The sequence below is a fragment of the Oncorhynchus mykiss genome, chromosome 3 (genome assembly GCF_057628025.1).
Source record: "Oncorhynchus mykiss isolate SJ-2025 chromosome 3, ASM5762802v1, whole genome shotgun sequence".
Lineage (NCBI taxonomy): Eukaryota > Metazoa > Chordata > Actinopteri > Salmoniformes > Salmonidae > Oncorhynchus > Oncorhynchus mykiss.
The window spans coordinates 33,715,277-33,739,690 of record NC_143024.1 but is presented as its reverse complement, the minus strand read 5'-3'; the positions used below and the strand labels follow the sequence as shown (position 1 = coordinate 33,739,690).

The following is a 24,414-nucleotide window of genomic DNA, read 5'->3' as shown; positions in this document are numbered from 1 at the left end:
GAAGTTGTTGTTACTCATACCACTCACTCAGAAAGCTATGATCGCTCCCTCAGCAGCAGCATTCACTACAGATTGATGTTTAAAGTGAAGAAAAAAAAGGGTAGCTGAGCTCCATATGGGGTTTGAGTATGAACACATGATATTTTCTGATGACATGTGAAATGGCTGCTCTTCCAAACGCTTTCCAGGTTTTTGGTAGCGCTCGTTAAACTCAACCATGGTGTCTGTAGGAGCAGAAACTGCGCGGATTTATCTACACAGGAATGCACCATAACAACATCTGTTACACTCATTCAGATGTGCTTATGCGTTCATAATATTCACTTCTGGGACATTTTAATACAAACGGTAGCAAAGAACGGTAAAAAGGTTTGAGTGGTAAGGCTTGCAGTTAGCCAAGTTAAAATAAAACTGTCTGTTAATAGCAAGAAAAAAAACTAGGCTACTCACAGCCCATCTTGCTAACTGTTTGTTTACCTTCATGTGGATAAAAGTGAAGTTGTCACAAGTGAAATCCTCTCAATGAGACAAAAGAGAATAAATCAGAAGTAAAAAGGCCCTGCAAAAGTGAGTCTGAATTGTGCCTTTTCAAAAACGCCAGGTTGGAGGCAGGCACAACAAACGCAGAAGTGAAATGCTTACATAATATGAAAAACCCTCCTGTTGCGACAGGAAACTATTTACTATTACATTATAGGCCTTTCTGTGACAGAACTACTTCCTGGTGAGAAAGATAAGCACAATTGACATACACTACACCGATAACTTTAGCAAGCTAAGCAATACCTGTGAGCTACTAAAGCGAAGGCAACCTATTTGTTTCAGAGTGGGAAGTATTCTAGTGTATTTAATCTGCATCCATTTATAAACAGAGCCATATTGGATTACAGGAACCAGAGCAACATCCTGTACCGGTGCGGCAGAGCAGCAAGTTGCCTGAGGCTGGGAGGAGTCCTCCTGGGCAAGTCGAATGCATTTAGCCTCACCTAGGCCTAGCTGGTAGAAAACTGTTTTTACACCATTAAGCTAAAAAAACAAAAACAAGGGATAAAACCACTGTCAAGCAACTTATTGTAGGTGCTTCTTTTCAGATGCACATTTTATGCTTTGCCTCTGACCACATGAAACTACACAAGGGGGGAAAAAATGACAGCACCTTCATTCAATAGGCAATGGCCTATTGACACACTTGCACAATGTTGTCCTTTTGCCCTAAGCCATCTAGGCTACTCTACAGTTATGAGTGAGCAGCATCAGGCACTGGGTAGTCGTGTGTGTGTTTCGTACCAGAGCAAAAGCAACTGCTAGATTGCTCAATAGCTCTAATTTTGACATAATTGTACAAGGCTTATGCTCTGACCAGGTGAAAAACTAGCTAACTGATGTCGTAATCGCAATTTCTTAATCTTGGTCCTGGCAACTGAAAGAGTTGCATATTTTAGCTTTAGCACTACACAACGGATTCAAATCCTCAAAGCTTGATGAGTTAATCATTTGAATCAGTTGTGTAGTGCGAAGGCAAAAATATGCCATAAGCAGATGCATTTAGCCAAAGCGACTTGCAGTACGCATGCATATATTTACGTAAGGTTGGTCCCGGGAATCGAAACCCACTATTCTGCTCTACAAACCGAGCAAGGAATTTTTTTAATTTTTAAAGTACACACCTTTGCCTCCCCGGGACGAGGATAAAGTACATTTAATGATAGCTGAGCTGTCATTGTGGTGGTGTTCTGCATTCAAGTTTCTACAAGTTTAAATGGTGATTGATATTTGTCATGATTACTAGTTGGGTAGCTAGCTAAGTGAGTTGAACCTATTTATGGCCATTGTAAGCTCTCCAGCTACTTAAGTACTGGATGTGGTGATAAACAAAACGGCTAGCTATCTAAATTCTGTCTAATTAACTAGCCCAATAATGGACTAAAGGAGCCTAGCGTTAATCTCTATTGCATTCCACAGTGCCCTCTGCCACCTGGACAAGAGGAACACCTATGTGAGAATGCTGTTTATTGACTACATCTCAGCATTCCAACACCATAGTGCCCTCCAAGCTCATCAATAAGCTCAGGACCCTGGGACTGAACACATCCCTCTGCAACTGGATCCTGGACTTCCTGGCGGGCCGCTCCCAGGTGGTGAGGGTAGGCAATAACACATCCAGCACGCTGACCTTCAACATGGAGGCCCCTCCAACACCATCTTTAAGTTTGCTGATGACACAAAGGTGGTAGGCCTGATCACCAACGATGATGAGACAGCCTAAAGGGAGGTGGTCAGTGACCTGGCAGTGTGGTGCCAGGACAACAACCTCTCCCTCAACGTCAGCAAGACAAAGTAGCTGATTGTGGACTACAGGAAACAGAGGGTCAAGTGGGTTGAGAGCTTCAAGTTCCTCGGTGTCCACATTACTAAGGAACTATCATGGCCCAAACAGTCAAGAAGAAGGTGCAACAATGCCTCTTAGAATGCACGACAACGCCTCTTCCCCCTCAGGAGGCTGAAAAGATTTGGCAATAGGTTCATGATGATACCAGTATCGCAAAAGGCGTTGGCAAGGAAACAAAACACAAAGCAGATTCAACTTCTTTAGGAAAACATACATAATGTTGGAAACAAACATCAGTCATCCAGAGACACATTGATTTATACTGAACTAAAATACTACATGTAAAGTGTTGTTCCCATGTTTCATGAACTGAAATAAAAAGATCCCTGGACCTCCACATCCGGCTTCTTCCACTGCGGGATTGACCTGGACAGCTGATGAAACTGAGGAGTATTTCTGACTGTAATAAAGCCCTTTGTGGAGAAAACACATTCCCAGGCCCAGCCATGGCTGCCCAGTCATATGAAATCCATAGATTAGGGCCTAATGAATTTATTTCAATTAACTGATTTCCTTATATGAACTGTAAATCAGTAAAATTATTGAAATTGTTGCATATTGCATTTATATTTTTGTTCAGTATATTTTCCAACATATAGCACACAATATTTTACATACATCAGGTTTTTAAAGGAACAAAGAGTTGTTTACTTCGCATTTTTATTTTTGACATTGAAAAAAATGTTCTGATCACAACAGCCCTATTTGGCATGGGCCCTCAGATCCTCAAAAGGATAATTATACAGCTGCACTATTGAAAGGATCTTGAATGGTTGCACCACTTGGTATGGCAACTGCTTGGCATCCAACCACAAGGTGTTAAAGGTAGTGCGTACAGCCCAGTACATCACTGGGGACAAGCTCCCTGCCATCAGGACCTCTATACTAGTCATTGTCCTTAAATTTAAAAAAATCCCTAAAATCCAGCTACCCAGGTCATAGACTGTTCGCTCTGCTACTGCACACCAAGCAGTACAGATGCACCAAGTCTGGAACCAAAATGACCCTGAACTGCTTCTACCCCCAAGCCATAAGACTAGTAAATAGTTAACCAAATAGCTACCCTGACTATCTGCATTGGCCCTTTTTGCACTAACTATTTTGACTCGTCACAAACGCTGCTGCTACTGTTAATTATCTATCCTGTTGCATAGTCACTTTACCCATACCTATATGTACACATCTACCTCAATTACCCCGTACCCCTGCACATTGACTCGGTACTGGTACCCCATGTATATAGCCAAGTTATCATTACGTATTTATTCCTTGTTTTCTATTATTTATACATTTCTCTCTGCATTGTTAGGAAGGGCCCTTAAGAAAGCATTGATTCTCAATTGCAATACGGTTCTAGAAACAGAAATCACTCTACTTTCATCTCACAACAAAATAATTTCACAGATTAAAAACACACACCTACTATACAATGTTCAACCGGTTTTAACACAGTTGCACCCGACAGTATTTTTCAGCGACAAGATGTTTGTTGCGTCTGTCTTTTGTTTACACACGTGTCAGTGATGCAGATAGCTAATTAGCTAGTCCACTGTCTTCCATAAACTAGTGATGTTACGTTTAATACCAGTGCTCCGAGGCAATCACTAAGCAGTTTATTTTTAAGCAGTGTGCCAATGCTTTGTATCGCTTTATCAAAGGCACGTGATCAATGACATCCGAAGCTTCGTATCGTCTAACAAAATCGTATTTATTTAAGAACAAATTCTTACTTACAAAGATGGCCAACCGGGGAACAGTGGGCAGAACGACAGATTTTTACCTTGTCAGCTCGGGGATTCGACCCAGCAACCTTTCGGTTACTGGCCCAAAGCTCTAACCACTAGGCTACCTGGCGCCAAACACCTGATTGGCTAGGTATCAGCTTCGGAAGAAGACAAAAAGGCTACACTGTGCATGTGGGATGTCATCTATAATAATTTGGCTGTGCTAAATTGTTTTGACTACCAGGTGCCACTAGTGTACACAGTGTTGATCAAAGCCTCGAGTAATGAACCTATTTGACACAATTGGCTGGAAATATGCAATGCTTCAAGAAGCTTTGTTTCCCCATCACTGCTGAAAACAAGGGCTGTAGTAACATAGAAATATGTCTCTGTGGGTACCCTAACCCTATAAAAAGGTCATAACCTTTTTATTTTTTTTGCAGTGGTGTAAAGTACTTACAGTTGAATTTGGAAGTTTACATAAACTAATGACTCCAACCTAAGTGTTTCAACCACTCCACAAATTTCTTGTTAACAAACTATAGTTTTGGCAAGGAGGTTAAGACATCTACTTTGTGCATGACACAAGTAATTTTCCCAACAATTGTTTACAGAGATGATTTCACTTATAATTCACTGTATCACAATTCCAGTGGGTCAGAAGTTTACATGCACTAAGTTGACTGTGCTTTTAAACAGCTTGGAAAATACCAGAAAATGTCATGGCTTTAGAAACTTCTGATTGACTCAAATGATGTCAATTAGCCTATTGGAGGTGTACCTGTGGATGTATTTCAAGTCCTACCTTCAAACTCAGTGCCTCTTCTCTTGACATCATGGGAAAATCAAAAGAAATCAGCCAAGGCCTCAGAAAAAAAGTTGTAGACCTCCACAAGTCTGGTTCGTCCTTGGGAGCAATTTCCAAACGCCTGAAAGAACCACGTTCATCTGTACAAACAATAGTATGCAAGTATAAACACCACGGGACCACGCAGCCGTCATACCGCTCAGGAAGGAGACGCATTCTGTCTCCTAGAGATGAACATACTTGTGTGAAAAGTGCAAATCAATCCCAGAACAACAGCAAAGGATCTTGTGAAGATGCTGGAGGAAACAGGTGCAAAAGTATCTATACCCACAGTAAAACGAGTCCTATATCGAAATAACCTGGAAGGCCGCTCAGCAAGGAAGAAGCCACTGCTCCAAATCCCCAATAAAAAAAGCCAGACTACGGTTTGCAACTGCACATGGGGACAAAGATCGTACTTTTTGGATAAATGTCCTCTGGTCTGATGAAACAAAAATAGAACTGTTTGGCCATAATGTCCATCATTATGTTTGGAGGGAAAGGGGAGGCTTGCAAGCCGAAGAACACTATCCCAACCGTTAAGCAGAGGGGGTGGCAGCATCATGTTGTGGGGGTGCTTTGCTGCAGGAGGGACTGGTACACTTCACAAAATAGATGGCATCATGAGGTAGGAAAAGTATGTGGATATATTGAAGCATCATCTCAAGACATCAGTCAGTAAGTTAAAGCTTGGTAGCAAATGGGTGTTCCAAATGGACAATGACCCCAAACATACTTCCAAAGTTGTGGCAAAATGGCTTAAGGATTCACAAAGCCCTGATCTCAATCCTATAGAAAATCTGTGGGCAGAACTGAAAATGCATGTGCAAGCAAGGAGGCCGACAAACCTGACCCAGTTACACTAGCTGTCAGGAGGAACGGACCAAAATTCACCAAACTTATTGTGGGAAGCTTGTGGAAGGCTACCCACAATTATTGACCCAAGTTAAACAATTTAAAGACAATGCTACCAAATACTAATTGAGTGTATGTAAACTTCTGACCACTGGGAATGTGATGAAAGAAATAAAAGCTGAAATAAATCCGCTCTACTATTATTCTGACATTTTACAATCTTAAAATAAAGTGGTGATCCTAACTGACCTAAAACAGGGAATTTTTACTTGGATTAAATGTCAGGAATTGTGAAAAACTGAGGTTAAATGTATTTGGCTAAGGTGTATGTAAACTTCCATCTTCTACTGTAAGTAAAAATACTTTAACCCTCCTGTTGTGTTTGTTTCATGTTAATTAATTCTGTGTTCTCGGTACAAAATGACCACCCCATGATAGCTGATTATAAATCCATAATACATATTGTCACCTAATGTTGTGTTAGATATTTTTATCAACTTAAGTTCATGTGAACATTACAAGTTTGAACTTCTATTTGCTATTTATAGCCTTTAGGCTTATACAACTTGTTGAGTTTTTAAAAAAGCATAATGTATGGATTATTTTGACTATAACAAATACTCAGATGAAACATAGTGCCATTTATCACAGACTACTTTTGTGTCAGTTTATCAAGGACTCTCTCCTCCTCACCAGTGTCATGATCAAGAGCCTCACATACAGTATATTGTTTGGTCATTGTGCTGCCACAGAATGAATTGTGAGCAAGACCTCAAAAAAGCTTTTACAAACCAGAGCTGCAAGAAAAGTTCTTTATATTATTGAAACAATGTTGCGATTGTTTGTGAGAATGCCAACAGGTGATTCTATTGGGGAAAGGTTCCATGGGGGTTGCCATGGAAGCCAAGAAGGGGAGTGAGGTGTGTGTGTGCTCAAACACACATGCATGTGGGGGTCTGGGAGAGGAAGTGTCCATCTGATGAATGGGCATGTGCCTGAACTCAATTTTATACACTAATTGTCATCTCACCCATTCATTTCTAATGACTGGGGGGGTGGGGGGGGTGGGGGTGGGGGGGGGGGGATCTGTACTTTTCTGTTTATATGTTTTTAAAATATTTTTGTTACTTCACTACGTTCCTAAAGAAAATATTGTACCTTTTACTCCATACATTTCCATTTTTTTCTAACCAAAAGTACTTGTTACATTTTGCCAAGAAAATGAAAGAAAGAGAACATCCCTGTTCATCCCTACCGTCTTTGATCTGGTATATTTTGGCAATTCCAATTACTTTTGATAGCTCCTTAAGTATATTTAAAACCAAATACTTTTACTCAAGTAGTATTTGACTGTGTGACTTATATTTTACTTGAGTCATTTTCTATTAAGGTATCTTTATGTTTATTCAAGAATGAAAATTGAGTGCTTTTTCCCACCTACTGATATGAAAGATGCGTTCCTTATGTTTTCAAAACCCAAAACCCTACCGTTAACGTTTAGAACAAGCGTCGGGGCTCTTAAACAAAACACCCCCAGTCGATATAATATCGTCAATGGGCGCTAAAGAAGGTAGTTTGCTAACGACGTCTATGGTGTACTGGTTAACTAGCTAACATTAGCTACTAAAGATTACTCGCGTGGTTAACTTGGCCAACGTTATCTCAAATTAATTCATAATTGGTGTAGCGCTAGCTAGATCAACTTATTTAGTTAGTTGCTAGCTACGCTCATTAGCCACAATGTTAATGCAAAGGCTAGCTAAATCCTCCATTCGGTCCCGTTTCCAATTTACTAGCTAACTTAGCTGCTGTAGTGTTAGCGCAGTGCAGTGGACAAGTGGTGAGTTAACGTTAGCTAGCTACAGTAGCTGTGACTGACTAAGAATATAACACAAATAGTGAGATATCATTCCAACAAAACACATACCCGACTTTAACTTCGACCAGCAATTTACACGTAACTTGTAGCTTCGTTTAATGAAATTCCACACTTGTCAGTCGCCCTCTACCTTGCTGTCCGCGGGTAGCGGCTCACTCGTTGCCTTGAAAGTAATAACAATATGGCTACAGGGAGTAGTGGCGTCACTTCACTTGTTCAAAAAATATGGGAGTGAGTGCTGGGTTGGGCTGGACTGGGACGTGCAGTCATAAACAGGACGGGTCAGGGATAAGTGGCTCACTGATTTACCATGTGTTTTGGTCTTTTTTTTCTTCATAATTTGTTTCAGGATTGGTCAACAGGCCCTGTTATGAAGAAGGCAGGCTACTCCCCTAGTAAACTGGGACCCAACAATAGTAGAGAAGATAACTGCCTGGACTCCCTACTGAGTGAATACTCAGGTCATGTTCCACTGCTTCGATATTTCTGACCATCATACAATGCCTGATAGGTATTTATCAGCTAACCACATATAGGTTGCGTTCCCCTGCTCAGACGTTGCAATCAATGGTTGCGTATCACGTCATTGACTGACAGATTGCTATAACATATAATGTGGTTAGCCAGTACTAAAAATACACTCTATACAGAAAAGTATGTGGACACCCCTTCAAATTAGTGGATTCGGCTATTTCAGAAACATGTATAACATCGAGCACACAGCATGCAATCTACATTCACAAACATTGGCAGTAGAAAGGCCTTACTAAATAACTCAGTGACTTTCAATGTGTCACCACCATAGAATTCCACCTTTCCAACAAGTCAGTTCATCAAATTTCTGCCCTGCTAGAGCTGCCCCGATCAACTGAAAGTGCTGTTATTGCTAGAAGGAAATGTCTAGGAAGTGAAGTGGTAGACCACACAAGCTCACAGAACGGGACCACCTAGAGCTGAAGTGCGTAGCGTGCAAAAATCATCTGTCCTCGGTTGCAACACTCACTACCGAGTTCCAAACTGCCTCTGGAAGCAACATCAGCACAAGAACTGTTCATCAGGTGCTTGATGAAATGGGTTTCCATGGCTGAGCAGCCGCACACAAGCCTAAGATCACCATGCGCAATGCCAAGCGTCACCTGGAGTTGTGTAAAGCTCGCCGTCATTGGACTCTGGAGCAGTGCAAACTCGTTCTCTGAAGTGATATATCACACTTCACCATCTAGCAGTCCAAATCTGGGTTTGGCGGATACCAGGAGAACGCTACCTCCCCAAATGGATTGTGGAGGAGGAATAATGGTCTGGGGCTGTTTTTCATGGCTTGGGCTAGGCCCCTTAGTTCCAGTGAAGGGAAATCTTAACGCTACAGCATACAATTACATTCTTGACGATTCTGTGCTTCCAACTTTGTGACAACAGTTTGGGGAAGGCCCTTTTCTTTTTCAGCATCACAATTCCCCCATGCACAAAGCGAGGTCCATACAGATTAAGCTAGTTTTTTTTCCAAAGTTGGAAGTCTTGTGATTTCCGAGTTCCCAGTTGTTTTGAACGCAGTATTAACTCAGGAATGGACTAACATACATCACTTTCCCATCAAGTCCATCTGCTTTCTCTTCTATACTGAACAAAAATATAAATGCAACATGCAAGAATTTCAAATATTTTACAGTTACAGTTCATTTAAGGAAAAATGTAAATTTAAATAAATGCATTAGGCCCTAATTTATGGAATTCACATGACTGGGCAGGGGTGCAGATATGGGTTGGCCTGGGAGAGCATCGGCTCACCCACTTGGCAGCTAGGCCCACACACTGGGGAGCCAGGCCCAGCCAATCAGAATGAGTTTACCCCACAAAAGGGCTTTATTACAGACAGAAATACTCCTCAGCACCCCAACAACCCCTCTCAGACGATCCAACAGGTGAAGAAGTCGGATGTGGAGGTTCTGGGCTGGCGCGGTTACACGTGGTCTGCGATTGTGAGGTTGGTTGGACATACTGCCAAATTCTCTAAAACAACATTGAAAGTGGCTTATGGTAGAGAAATTAACATTAAATTATCTGGCTACAGCTCTGGTGGACATTCCTGCAGTTAGCATGCCAATTGAGTGCTCCTTGTGCCTCTTAATTAAGAGGATCAGGAGAATGTCACATCCTTGCTCCTCTCTAATCCTTATCCTCCAATGCCTAGATCGTTAAATAAGGACACACACTCTTAATAGAGGTGAATATAGCCTGGAGGATCATGTAAGCATGGACAACCATCTAGTACACACAGACATAGCACTAGTAGGTCAGGGATATCCAAGAACACTCAAAACATGTTCCAGTACAATTAATTGTACATCTAATTCAGTGCACCTGAATGTTTCACACTTTTATAAGGAGCATATTCCTTTGTCTCTAGCAGCTGATTTTGACCCAGGCTAGGAGTTAAGCACAATGATAATTCACTGATTATCATCTGAACTACTTTGACTGATCATGAACACACACAACAGGTTAAATTGTAGTCCAAAAAACATAGTGTGTAGAGTCTAGAGTCTGTTCAAATGGAGTGTGTACTCTGGTGACTACAAGGAAAAGACTCCTCTGGGCAAGTTCAAAAAATCTAATTGAGAGTAAAGGGAGAAATAAACATTCTTCTCAGCTAGAGTGTCCTCAAGGAGATTTAGTTCAATCCCAGCTTTATCCTCTGGACCTTGAAGCCAGTTCCACTGCATTTATTCATTGTTCCCCTCTAATCAGGGACTGATTTAGACCTGAGACACCAGGTGTCTGCAATTAATTATCAGGTAGAAAACCAGCAGGAAGTGAATACCTTTGCTCTAGACTCTTTGTCTCTCCAGGTAGCAACTAATGTACATTTAGGGAATTTTCACAAAGTACCTTTGTTTTTTTACCAAAGCCATGTTTTTGTATTTTCTAAAACCCTTGTATTTTTTAAATCTCATCTCCATGATAAGTGATAAGACTTCTCAAGTTCTCTTTTTGACGTTCCACATGTGTTTTGGGCCCTGTTGTTGTTCATGGTTGTCATGCTCTGACCCTAGAGAGCCCTTGTTTCTCTATGGTGTAGTAGGTCAGGGTGTGACTGGGGGTATTCTAGTTTATTATTTCTATGTGGTGTTCTAGTTTATTTTACTATGTTGATGATTTGAGGCAGTTAGAGGCAGCTGGTAATCGTTGTCTCTAATTGGGGATCATATTTAGGTAGCATTTTCCCCACCTGTGTTTGTGGGATATTATTTAGTGTTTTGTGCATCATGTAGTCACGGTTCGTTGTTAGTTTATTGATGTATTTGTTTTGTTCTTGCTAAGTTTCACTTTATAATAAATATGTGGAACTCAACATCCGCTGCGCCTTGGTCCGTCTATCCTATCACTGTTAATTGCTTTCTTACTTGGTTCAGATTCCCATTAGAAAATGTCAGGTGTCCAAGGCAATTTATTAACATTGCTCTAGCTTAATTTCCCCCCTGTGCTCGCCTGGACGTGGGTCACTCAGCACTGTCCAGTCTCTCTGCTAATGGGAATCTCAGCAGGGATAACTCCTGTGCATCGCCACCCCCACCAGGGTTCATATCACAGAGCTGTCGTCACCTCCGCCAGGTGGCTCATGCCCCTATCCTGTCGTGCACCCCATTACACTTCTGTCCCTGTCTGAAACAGGTGAGCCTGTCTGCGTTGGTGTGTCTCCCTGTGTCATCTCCAGACTGTCTCCCTGGCTCATTGTCGAGGAAGTGCTCCTCTCAGTGACTGAGGCTGTGATGGAATGGCTGACGCAGCCTAATTGACCTGAAAAGTGTCAGTGCTACTGCCCTGATTGAAAGGTAGCTGTGTTTGCCAACTGGAGCAAATAGGACAAGGGAGGGCGATGCTCAAGGAACACATAGTGTGAATTAAATGTTTTTTCTATGAATTGTATGGAATTTGAGACCCTTTTCCAGGATTTTCATAGTTTATATTGTTCAATGGAAACACTCCCATGAAATAACTCAGTTCAACTTTCTGATGACGAGGTACGCCCTGCTGAAAAAAAAAAAAAAAAAAAAAGCCTACATTTCAAGCTGGTTCATGCTGGTTTAAGCTGGTATATCTGGTCTGACCAGCATGGTCTAGCACAGGGATGGGCAACTGGCCCCCCTTTTGTAGGCCCGCGGATCTATTTCCACACAATGCTAATTATTTTTCAACTTAGTTAGAATAGTAGAATAGACAGGGTGCAATTTCTAAATTTGAATGTGCATCAGCAGTTTTTCTCTTGTCAGTCACTGACAGTCACTCAATTAGCCCATGTCAGCTAACATGTTTTAGTTGGCTAGACTAACTTACTCATCTATCTAAACCTGTAGTAATCAGGGTTGAATTATTGATCGGGGGGCGGATATTGATTTTGTTAGAGAAACAAAATTTCACATAGGTCCCCCAAAAGGCTGCATGTGTGAGTATGGATGTGGGTACGCAGACCCGCGAGCCACTGCAGCCTCTCATGAGTTCAGATTTTTGGTGGCCCCCACCCCCATCAAAGTTGCCCACCCCTTGTCTGGTTAGGCTGGCCGACTAGCTGATGATGCTGGTGACCAGTTTATTCTGGTGACCAAGCTGGTGTATGCTGGTCCAGCATGGTCTAGCTAGCTGGTCAAGCTAGTCAGGTAAAACCACGGCCATCATTATCATATTTCCCAGCAAGCTCTATTGAAGTTTGATTTTTGTTATTGCATGTACATTGATCGATTCATTAATCTTATGCTGCACAAAGATAAAACAATTCTAATCCAATCTGTTAGTTGGATTTATTGCACCTGTTACTGAAATGGTTGTTCCAGTTTAGATTGTTTAGGTAGTATCATTTATTAATCTTTTTACCCTGGCAGTCATTCTGATTGCAGATTGTGGGTGAATAAAAGTTACAATTGTTGGATATCCCCACTCTGGCTGGATTCCAATATGAAGTAAACATCGCTTTGCAAACCAGCATAACATGACTGGCAGATCTGAGGTAGCCACTGTATTATATACACTTGAGTGTCCAAAACATTAAGAACTACTGCTCTTTCCATGACATAAACTGACCAGGTGAATCCAGGTGAAAGCTATGATCCCTTATTAATGTCACCTGTGTCCAAAACACAGCAAAGGCAACAGCAAAAACACAGTGAAGGCTGATGACCAACCTATGCTATTTTCTTTCAGCAGGGCATAAACACAGCCAGCACTGAGAAATACACAAGGATGACAACATAGTGAAAACAAACTTGCCTCAGAGCTACACAATACAGCCAATTACCACTGTACTAAAAACCATGCTTAGCGATTGTTCTCAATCTGTCACTCAAAACCAAACCCACATCTTCAATCCACCTTCCCAAAGCCCCACTCCTACACACCCTCAAGAGCTTGACCGAGCAGAGCTAGACTTAGCTGGGGGATAGGGGAAGCTATAGCGGCAGCGCTGGTCTTTCCGGAGAGAAACGGGTGCATGTCATGGTCAAAGCCAATTAATCTGACTCGACTCGCTTGGTGCTGTCTGTTGTAGGCCCAGCAATGGAAAATAAGTGCCCTTGCTTTGTTTGTCTCTGTGTCACGCCCTTAACAACCTATTCCTACGTCTCTCTCCCTCTCTCTCTTATTACACTCAATATCGCTTGTTTGATCTCCCATCTCCATCTGTTTCTCTGTCCTCCCATTGCTCCTTTTCAGACTGAAAAGGCAATATTGACTGTTGCATCTGGTGAGATGGGCATGGTGCCAGCTGCATGTCTTCCTCTGTTTATGGAGCTTTGCAGAGCTGGTACCTGAGTCACACGTGGTGACCCTGGATTATGGGTTATTACCACTAAACTACACACACTATGGCATGAGATTATTGTTTTGTTTTTCTGTGTATACTTCTGCCCGAACAGAGCGAAAGCCGAACGTCCATGTTATAGACTGCTTAGACAATCACGTTTAATCAGTGTGCAGTATTGTATGATTTTAGTCAGCAAAACCACACCAACCTCTGTCCTTCTGCTGCTAAAAAGGGGCCATCAATCTGACGACCACAACAACAAAGGGCAGTGATAGTGGAGTTTTATGACAAATAGGGGTTTTAATAGTAAAGACAATTTAAGCATCAATCATTTTATCATCAAGAACATCAGCCAATGGGGTTGAATCTGCCTGTGTAAACATGTCATTTCTAGTTCTCCCTATAATATTCGACCATGCAGTGCACATACAGTCACACTGACTTCAAGCCCTGTCTGGTCATATCGGACTGACTGGGTCTGGTCCTCGTCTCCAAGAGTCATCCAAAAAAGTGGGTTTGAGAATAGCAGTCTGTCATATTTCATTATTTTATGAGAGGAATTATATATGGTATATTTAACCTGGAGTAAAAGATGCAGCCACTGTGTAGGCCTATGTGCTCCCAATAAAGCATAGTGAATTTTATATCTAATCATTTGAAAATCAATTTAAGGTAAGTGAGTTGTTTCTACCATCTGCAATAATGACTCTTCTATTTTGCGGGGTGCCAGGTAGCCTAGTGGTTAGAGCATTGGACTAGTAACTGGAAGATTGCAAGATCAAGTCCCTGAGCTGACAAGGTTAAAATCTGTTGTTCTGCCCCTGAACAAGGCAATTAACCCACCGTTCCTAGGCCGTCATTGAAAATAAGAAATTGTTCTTAATTAGGGCTAGGCACCTTTTTTCTCCTCTGAATGACATGTTCAAAGTAAACTGCCTGTAGTAGCTCAGGCCCTGAAGCCAGGATATGCATATAATTGGTACCATTGGAAAGAAAACACTTAAGTTTGTAGAAATGTTAAAAGAATGTAGGAGAATATAACACAACAGATATGGTAGGAGAAAATCCAAAGAAAAACCAAACAGATTTTTTTGGGGAGAGAGGGACCATCCTCTTAGAAATGCAAGAATAAGAGACAGTACTGTGCAGCCGTCTTCATCAACCTGGCCAAGGCTTTCGACTCTGTCAATCACCATATTCTTATCGGCAGACTCGACAGCCTTGGTTTCTCAAATGACTGCCTCGCCTGGTTCACCAACTACTTCTCAGATAGAGTTCAGTGTGTCAAATCGGAGGGACTCTTGTCCGGACCTCTGGCAGTCTCTATGGGGCTACCACAGGGTTCAATTGTCGGGCCGACCCTTTTCTCTGTATATACAGTGCCTTGCGAAAGTATTCGGCCCCCTTGAACTTTGCGACCTTTTGCCACATTTCAGGCTTCAAACATAAAGATATAAAACTGCATTTTTTTGTGAAGAATCAACAACAAGTGGGACACAATCATGAAGTGGAACGACATTTATTGGATATTTCAAACTTTTTTAACAAATCAAAAGCTGAAAAATTGGGCGTGCAAAATTATTCAGCCCCCTTAAGTTAATACTTTGTAGCGCCACCTTTTGCTGCGATTACAGCTGTAAGTCGCTTGGGGTATGTCTCTATCAGTTTTGCACATCGAGAGACTGACATTTTTTCCCATTCCTCCTTGCAAAACAGCTCGAGCTCAGTGAGGTTGGATGGAGAGCATTTGTGAACAGCAGTTTTCAGTTCTTTCCACAGATTCTCGATTGGATTCAGGTCTGGACTTTGACTTGGCCATTCTAACACCTGGATATGTTTATTTTTGAACCATTCCATTGTAGATTTTGCTTTATGTTTTGGATCATTGTCTTGTTGGAAGACAAATCTCCGTCCCAGTCTCAGGTCTTTTGCAGACTCCATCAGGTTTTCTTCCAGAATGGTCCTGTATTTGGCTCCATCCATCTTCCCATCAATTTTAACCATCTTCCCTGTCCCTGCTGAAGAAAAGCAGGCCCAAACCATGATGCTGCCACCACCATGTTTGACAGTGGGGATGGTGTGTTCAGCTGTGTTGCTTTTACGCCAAACATAACGTTTTGCATTGTTGCCAAAAAGTTCAAGTTTAGAGGGACGGCCAGGTCTTGGTAGATTTGCAGTGGTCTGATACTCCTTCCATTTCAATATTATCGCTTGCACAGTGCTCATTGGGATGTTTAAAGCTTGGGAAATCTTTTTGTATCCAAATCCGGCTTTAAACTTCTTCACAACAGTATCTCGGACCTGCCTGGTGTGTTCCTTGTTCTTCATGATGCTCTCTGCGCTTTTAACGGACCTCTGAGACTATCACAGTGCAGGTGCATTTATACGGAGACTTGATTACACACAGGTGGATTGTATTCATCATCATTAGTCATTTAGGTCAACATTGGATAATTCAGAGATCCTCACTGAACTTCTGGAGAGTGTTTGCTGCACTGAAAGTAAAGGGGCTGTAAAGGGGCACGCCCAATTTTTCAGTTTTTGATTTGTTAAAAAAGTTTGAAATATCCAATAAATGTCGTTCCACTTCATGATTGTGTCCCACTTGTTGTTGATTCTTCACAAAAAAATACAGTTTTATATCTTTATGTTTAAAGCCTGAAATGTGGCAAAAGGTCGCAAAGTTCAAGGGGGCCGAATACTTTCGCAAGGCACTGTATCAATGATGTCGCTCTTGCTGTGAGTGATTCCTTGATCCACCTCTATGCAGACGACACCATTCTGTATACATTTGGCCCTTCTTTGGACACTGTGTTAACAAACCTCCAAACGTGCTTCAATGTCATACAACACTCCTTCCGTGGCCTCCAACTGCTCTTAAACGCTATTAAAACTAAATGCATGCTCTTCAACCGATCGCTGCCCTCACCCGACCGCCCGACTAGCATCACTACTCTGGACAGTTCTGACTTAGAATATGTGGACAACTACAAATACCTAGGTATCTGGCTAGACTGTAAACTCTTTTTCCAGACTCATATTAAGCATCTCTAATCCAAAATTAAATCTAGAATTGGATTCCTATTTCGCAACAAAGCCTCCTTCACTGACGCTGCCAAACATACCCTCGTAAAACTGACTATCCTACCGATTCTCGATTTTCCTGATATAATTTACAAAATAGCCTCCAACACTCTACTCAGCAAACTGAATGCAGTCCATCACAGTGCCATCCGTTTTGTCACCAAAGCCCTATATACCACCCACCACTGCGACCTGTATGCTCTCGTCGGCTGGCGCTCGCTACATATTCGTCGCCAGACCCACTTGCTCCAGGTCATCTATAAGTCTTTGCTAGGTAAAGCTCTGCCTTATCTCAGCTCACTGGTCACCATAACACCCACCAGTAGCACGCGCTCCAGCAGGTATATCTCACTGGTTGTAGTTCTCCTTGCAGTTCTCTGCTGCTAATGACTGGAACGAATTGCAAAAATCGCTGAAGTTGGAGACTTATATCTCCCTCACTAACTTTAAGCATCAGCTATCTGAGCAGCTCACCGATCGCTGCAGCCTCCTTACTCCATTTCCTTACTCCATTTGCACACACTGTATACAGATTGTTCTATTGTTATTGACTGTACTTTTGTTTATCCCATGTGTAACTCTGTGTTGTTGTTGCACTGCTTTGCTTTATCTTGGCCAGGTCGCAGTTGTAAATCTGAGGAGTAGATAGAAATGTATTTTGACAAGTTGAAACAAAGTTAGGGGTAGATTTTCAGATTCCTTTCTCTGCAAGTTGAACGAGTGGATTACTCAAATTGATGGCACCAAATAAACAGACTTTTTGAGATATAAAGAAGGATTTTATCTAACAAAACGACACTACATGTTATAACTGGTACCCTTTGGATGACAAATTAGAGGAAGATTTTCAAAAAGTAAGTTAATATTTAAACGTTATATGTGAATTTATTAAACCTGTGCCGGTGGAAAAACATTTTGATGTGGGGCGCCATCCTCAAACAATCGCATGGCATGTTTTCGTTGTAATAGCTACTGTAAATCGGACAGTGCAGTTAGATTAACAAGAATTTAATCTTTCAGCCGATATACTTATATGTACATAAATGTTTAAAATCCATAATATTTATGATTATTTATTTGAATTGCACGCCCTCCAGTTTCACCAGAAGTTGTCCCGCTAGCAGGACTACTATCCCTAAGAAGTTTTTAACTGACTTGCCTAGTTAAATAAAGGTTAAAAAAAAGAGATAGCCTAGAATATTATTTGTTTTTACTACATTATTATTTTGTCATATTATCAAATATTAGGGTTGCAAGACTTAATTTATGAAATCCACTTTACAAATAATAGCATCTGTATTTACTATTCCAGCTGCTGTCAATACGAAATATGACGTCATCACTTTACTCTTCGTGGCAGCTCGACGCGAGACATTACAACGCGTGTCCTGTCCTGGGCTCGTTTACCACAGATGTTCTTGCTGTAACATACAGTTGAAGATGAGGATAGTCATCATTATTAAAGTAACTTCAGCTCACGGTCTGTTTCTCATATAGACCAATCATGCTGCCGGAGGGAACTGAGCCGACAAACTGTACTCTGTGTTACTGTGCTCTGACCAACAAGATCTTGATGGTCGTTTTTATGGTTATCTTGATTTTTGCTATCTTGTTCGGCAATTCGGTGACTTTAGCCGTACTGTGCGGGACTAAGCACTTTCATACGCCCCAGGGATATCTGAAAACGTCGCTAGCGGTGGCTGACTTGGCGGTAGGGATATTTGTGGTGCCAGTCTCCGTTTACGCAGAGGTGTCGCTTATGTTGAACAACTCCGCGCCAGAATGGATCGTGAACAATTCACAAGCAACGGCTTTTCACCCGTGCAATTTAATTGGCCCCATTTTCGCTGGCTGCACCTTTGTATCCATTACGACTATATTTTTCCTTACTATCGAACGAGGCATCGCAGTTTTGAGACCGTTGCACAAAGAATCAGTCATTACCCGCAAACGGACCACTATCCTCATACTCTTCTCATGGGTGGGAAGTTTCTTTCTGGCAGTGTCTCCGATGATTTTCAGCAATGAAATTGCCCTCGAATATAACCTTTGTAGTAGAATGTGCAATTACGCACTAGGCACCATCGACACGTTTCCTTCCCAGGCATGGAACATTCTCCTGCTCTTTCCCGCGTTTGATTTCACACTCCTTGGTGGAACCGTGGTGATAAATATAATTTCATTGTCTAGCATACGCCAGAACTCAAAGCAGAGAAAACATCTGGCTGAAAGCGAATGCCAAAGCGGCTCCAGACCCACTTTCTCAGATATCAAGGCTGCCAAAACAATAGGGACCTTAACGCTGGCTTTTACGGCATCCTTCACCCCCATTGCTGTCTTTGTCGTGGGAAATGTTCTTGGAAACGAATGGTGCAACTTTTCGCTTTTTGCTTTTTGGATACTGACTACGAATAGCTGTTGGAATGTTATAATATACAGCGTGAGAGACCAGAAGTTTAGGCTGCGCGCGCACAAGCTTTTGATTCCTTCCCAAATCAATAATGTCACCAAGACCTCAAAAACTGTGGACATTTTGTCTTAATTTTATTTCGACATATGTGTACATGTCGAAATGACGGACTTATTACATTGTCTTTGGTACCTTTTATCATAACGAAAGAAAAGCATCCTACAGAGAAATGCTAGGTTATGGTATCTCCGTGATCGTTGCTTTACGCACACACATGTTCGGGCAGTGATCATCAACTAGGTTCAGCCGCAGGCAGATTTTTTCTTGAACGTTTGGTTAGTTGAACATAATAAAACAAACCGGTGCGCCTGGCAACAACTACCATAACCCGTTCAAAGGCACTTACATTTGTTGTCTTGTCCTTTCACCCTCTGGATTGTGTATGTGTGCCATTCATGTCTCAATTGTCTCAAGGCTTAAAAATCCTTATTTAACTAGTCCCTTCCCCTTCATATACACTGATTGAAGTGGATTTAATATAGTGACATCAATAAACTATCATATCTTTCACCTGGTCGGTCTATGTCATGGAATGGGGTGTTCTTAATGTTTTTCCTACTCATTGTATATCTCTCAGATTTGTTTTTGAATACTTTGGAACAGATTCCAAAAATGAAAATCACTTGGAGCTGCTTTGCTGGTGTTTTTACAGTCTTTTATGTCCAACAATAAAAAAAAAATCAAATGACATCATAAAAGCATAACACGTTTCCAATATGATGGTATAGCAGCTGTGTCTTAGGTTATGTCATCTTCAGCGCACACTTAGCCATTTTGTGAAATGATTGTTTTGTCAGCAACACTTGTCTGCGTGTAAACTGTGTGTACTACACTTGCTCAAATATGTGGTATTATCGACACAATGTGTTCTCTATTAAAAATACATGTATTTTTTGTTACAAATACAATTTAGGGAGCCTGTTCAGATGGGTGGAAGTTGCACTTTCAATTAACACCATAATCACAAGCGGGAGCTACACCTCACCTCATTCTGATAGGCTACTTTGGGGTAGAGCGGCGTGTGAGGGCGCAGAGGGTCAATCTCACCATTAGCAAGAACATGGCAGCATATGAATTTGTTTTGTGCAGCCATTATAGTAGTTGGATATTAAAATGGTAGCCTAAAATGAATAAATACGATGATGATGATGAAGATGTGTAATGCGTCTGTCCTGTTGTAGGTGACCTATAGGCAAGCCGTGTCATCATTGTCACTCTGATTACGCACTCGTACAACTCGTGCGCACGTGCACGCACATACACACAGGGAGCAAATATTCAAACGTTGTCAGTGGTAATCTTGAGCAGATTTGGGATTTTTGTAAACCTGTCTTTAATTTCGTTTTGAGGATTATGGCTCCGCGGAGCTGCAGTCATGAGTTTCTTCTCTGATATCCAGGCTCTTTGTCGCGGCGGCTGACCATTCACATGAGCGCTATCGCGCAATTTAAAATGCTCGTCGCCCCCCACTAGTGCGCCAGCTGTGCGTTTAAAGGTCTCTCCTCATTTCACTTCATAGATCTAGGAGCGTGTGTGCGCGGAAACCTTTTTGGGGGGAGAAACGCGCGCCTTTTGTACCTTTTGTAACAAGCGAACCAGGGACCCTCTGCACACATCAACAACATCGTTACCCATTGCTCCACAAAAGCCGCGGCCCCTGCAGAGCAAGGCGAACCACTACTTCAAGGTCTCAGAGCAAGTGACGTCACCGATTGAAACGCTATTTAGCGCGCACCACCGCTGACTAGCTAGCTATTTCACATCCGTTACAATTCAACGGAGGGATGCATTTTTGGGGGGGATCAATTGTTTGTTAAAATCAATTTGCGGGCATCACAAGTAGTGCAGCGGTCTAAGGCATCACTACAGACCCGAGTGCGATCCGAGGCTGTGCCACAGCTGGCCGTGACTGTGATACCCATGAGGCGGCACACAGTTGGTCCAGCGTCATCCAGGCTAGGAGAGGGTTTGGAAGGTTAAGATTTCCTTGTCCCATGCCGCTCTTGCGACTCCTGTGGCGGGCGGGGCGCATGCACACTGACATGGTCGCCAGGTGTACGGTGTTTCCTCCAACACATTGCTGCGGCTGGCATTCGGGTTAAGCAGGCATTGTCAAGAAGCAGTGTGGCTTGGCATGGTCGTGTTTCAGAGCACGCACGGCTCTCAACCTTCGAGGTGCAGCAATGGGACAAGACTGTAAAAAAAGGATCAAAAAAAATTATATATATATTTTAATGTCTCGTGGGCCGGATTGAAGTGCCCGGCGGGCCCCTCTGTACTTTCCCTCCATATATGTTTCTAGACCCCCGAATAGCAACATAAACATTATAGAGATTTTGTTGTCCGTCTTCCCATTTGTGGCAAAAACTAAGAATCATCATCTTGAAAACATCATCACCACTGTTAGCTATTTTAAAAGAAAACCAACTGCAAATGTGAATAATAGCTATTGTAAGGAACGTTGAGGTTATTTGGAGTTTGTGTCAGCTTCCCCTCTCTTTAGACCCATTGTAAACAAAGACAGGTTATTTATTAATTGTTTGTACTACACCTGGAGTAAGGAAGAAAGTCACACTAAAAGACCACTCTAAAATGTGCAGTTTTGTCACACAACACAATGCCGCGGGTGTCTGAAGTTTTGAGGGAGCGTGCTATTGGCATGCTGACTGCAGGAATGTCCACCAGAGCTGTTGCTAGATCATTTAATGTTCATTTCTCTATGTCTAGGATCTTTTATTTCACCTCATGAAACATGGGAACAACACTTTACAACTTTACATGTTGCCTTTATATTTTTGGTTACAACGTTATTTTAGAGAATATGGCAGTACGTCCAGTCGGCCTCACATCCGCTGATCACATATAACCACACCAGCTCAGAACCTCCACATCTGGCTTCTTCACCTGCGGGATCGTCTGAGACCAGCCACCCGGACAGCTGATGAAACTGAGGAGTATTTCTGTCTGTAATAAAGCCCTTTTGTGGGGAAAAACTCATTCTGATTGGCTGGGCTTGGCTCCCCAGTGGGTGGGCCTATGCCCTCCCAGGCCAAGCCATGGCTGCGCCCCTGCCCAGTCATTTGAAATCTATAGATTAGGGCCACATTTTTTATTTCAATTTGACAGATTTCCTAATTTGAACTTCAACTAGGTAAAATCCTTGAAATCGTTGCATGTTGCGTATATATATTTTTTCAGTATACTGTATATCCATGGCGCTGACATACCTCAGACTTCAGGCATTATTGCTTTTGTTGTTTACATGAAAATGCTCATGTTTACTTCACTTCAATAAAAGCTTTTAAAATGTAAAGTGCAAAACAAATGATGGGAAGAATTGTCCTTTCTTCAGCTGAGTGAATAAGATTGACCTTAATCTAAGAGAGTCCAAAGGCATTTGTCTTCCCTCTCTCATGTCATTATTTTGTTTTCCACTCTTCCTTCATTATCCATGGCTATAACTAGCCTAGCTAACTAGCCTAACCACGATGAGCTTCATGTTGATACTGGAAAAATAAGAACAAATTGGTTATCAAGAAGTAGCCTCTAAAGTGATTAAAGCAGGCCATAAAGTGATTATAGCAGGCCATTGCAGGGTTCTACATTATTCACACGAGCTAAAAAGGGTAACAGTTCAAAAAGAAAATTTGAGCTTTCTGTCAAGCACTTTCACAGCCTATCACATACAGTGTTACAATGGGGTGAAGTCCACTTGGACAACAATTATGTGAAAAGTAGGCATACTGGGTGACAAAAATAAATAATCAGAACGCAGATCCATTTTCATTACACTCATAACCTCAGAGCAAATGAAAGGAGCACATCCAGTCATAGGGTATTTCCATTTCTTCATTTGACACTCCTAAATGACAAAAGACTGTTAGCATTTCAAGGGACTTGGTGTATGTGTCCAGTGCTTATAAAAAACAATGTACTATATTTCCCCATGTTTCTCTCTATTTACTAATGTAATTGCCTCTAGATATGAACATCTGAGAAGCAAGATGCCATGACTAAGGGGTGTAAAGTTGATATTTCTGTCTTTCTCAGCAAGTTGTTATGACATTTTAATGATACTGATTCGGTTGCCGCTTTTTTGACGCGTTTGATTTAGCATGCAGTCTCCTTCAGCGTTATTTACAGTATATTCAGCAGACGGTTGTTGTGATTGTCATTTCTATCTTGTAGGCTACATCAAGTCCATAATGTTAACCAAGTGTTTCCAACCAGTAAACCACGCAACAGTAGAACTTCATGAAATTCCCAAGTTCTCTGAATAAACCCATACAACCCTGAGGTTCTTATGTAACATCACAGTAATGACATAGAATAACATCTACAGTAGGTTGCCATGGAAAATAATAGAAGAGGAGAAATTGCTTTAAGAAGTACCTCAAATCTATGGCTAAAAGGATTGTAGTGTTTTTTTTTCTGTGCATGTGGGAGGGCTTTTCAGGTGGATTAAGAGTTAGTTCTTTACAGCTCCTCAGTAAACATCTATTGTGGGGGAACCAGGGAGTATTAAGTATTTCCGAGAGATACATTTTGTAATCTCCATAAAAACCGAAGGGCTTATTGAATCGAAACCCGGAACAGTGTGTCCAGCAGGATAAGTCAGAAATATAATTCTTATGCTACATAACATAGGATTCATGTATTCATCAAAATACTATTTACAGAAGGAGACCAGATGTTTTAAACTGCGTTCATGTAAACATGTCTAGGGCCTGAGTATGCAGTTTATTTGGACCTGCTTGAAGCAACAGAACTCCTGTGACTGGTATGGGTGATATGTTCATTATCTCTACCTGCCAGCAATTTCAAAGGCTAAAATGTGAATAGTGGACTTGACGAGAGAAAATATAAACTCAGTTCATTCCATTATCTATTCCCAGCATACTCTTCTCTGATGATTTCCCCTCTCTTGTCTCATTATGCAACCCTGCTGAGGGAATGTGGCAGTAAAAAGGTCTTCAATCTGAAGTTGGCATGAATGTATCTGGCATGACTCTGGATCCGTCGTGAAAATTCCAATTAGTTATTAACCAGTCTGCCCCCACGCGCACACACACAGGGCAGAAGCCATCGTGCATCTTTTCAAGTTGGTAAGCATCAGGAGCCTCCCTACTCACCCACCACTTCCTTTGAAGAAGTTGAACAGAACAGCAGGAGTTGTTTACTAGTTACTCCTAACTCCTTGTTCTTCACACTTTATATGATAATGTTTCCTATCAGACACTTTCTCAATGTTGGTTTCAGCAGTCCCAATAGATCCCACAGAATTAGATAACTGTCTATGTTTCTGGGTGTGACTGGGCATAATGTTCATATACAGAGGTGTCATGCCCATAAAGGGCACAGGGGTACCTCAGATT

General features: G+C 41.8%; 2 protein-coding genes across 3 annotated transcripts in view; one reads left to right on the top strand and one right to left on the bottom strand.

The window, feature by feature from the left end:
* The window catches only part of LOC110513938 (pleckstrin homology domain-containing family F member 2), a 28,039-nt gene extending 20,111 nt beyond the window's left edge, over nt 1-7,928 (bottom strand). For both annotated transcript variants that reach the window (XR_002472055.3, XM_021593569.3), the window contains exon 1: nt 7,743-7,928. The gene's annotated coding sequence lies outside the window, so the exon portion shown is untranslated. The remainder of the gene's footprint in view (nt 1-7,742) is intronic.
* Nucleotides 7,929-17,965: 10,037 nt separating this feature from the next.
* LOC149984510 (beta-2 adrenergic receptor-like) lies at nt 17,966-19,740 on the top strand. The gene has a single exon (XM_090228997.1). The coding sequence runs from the start codon at nt 18,074-18,076 to the stop codon at nt 19,109-19,111; it is 1,038 nt and encodes a 345-aa protein (XP_090085123.1). The 5' UTR covers nt 17,966-18,073; the 3' UTR covers nt 19,112-19,740.
* Nucleotides 19,741-24,414: the final 4,674 nt, after the last annotated feature.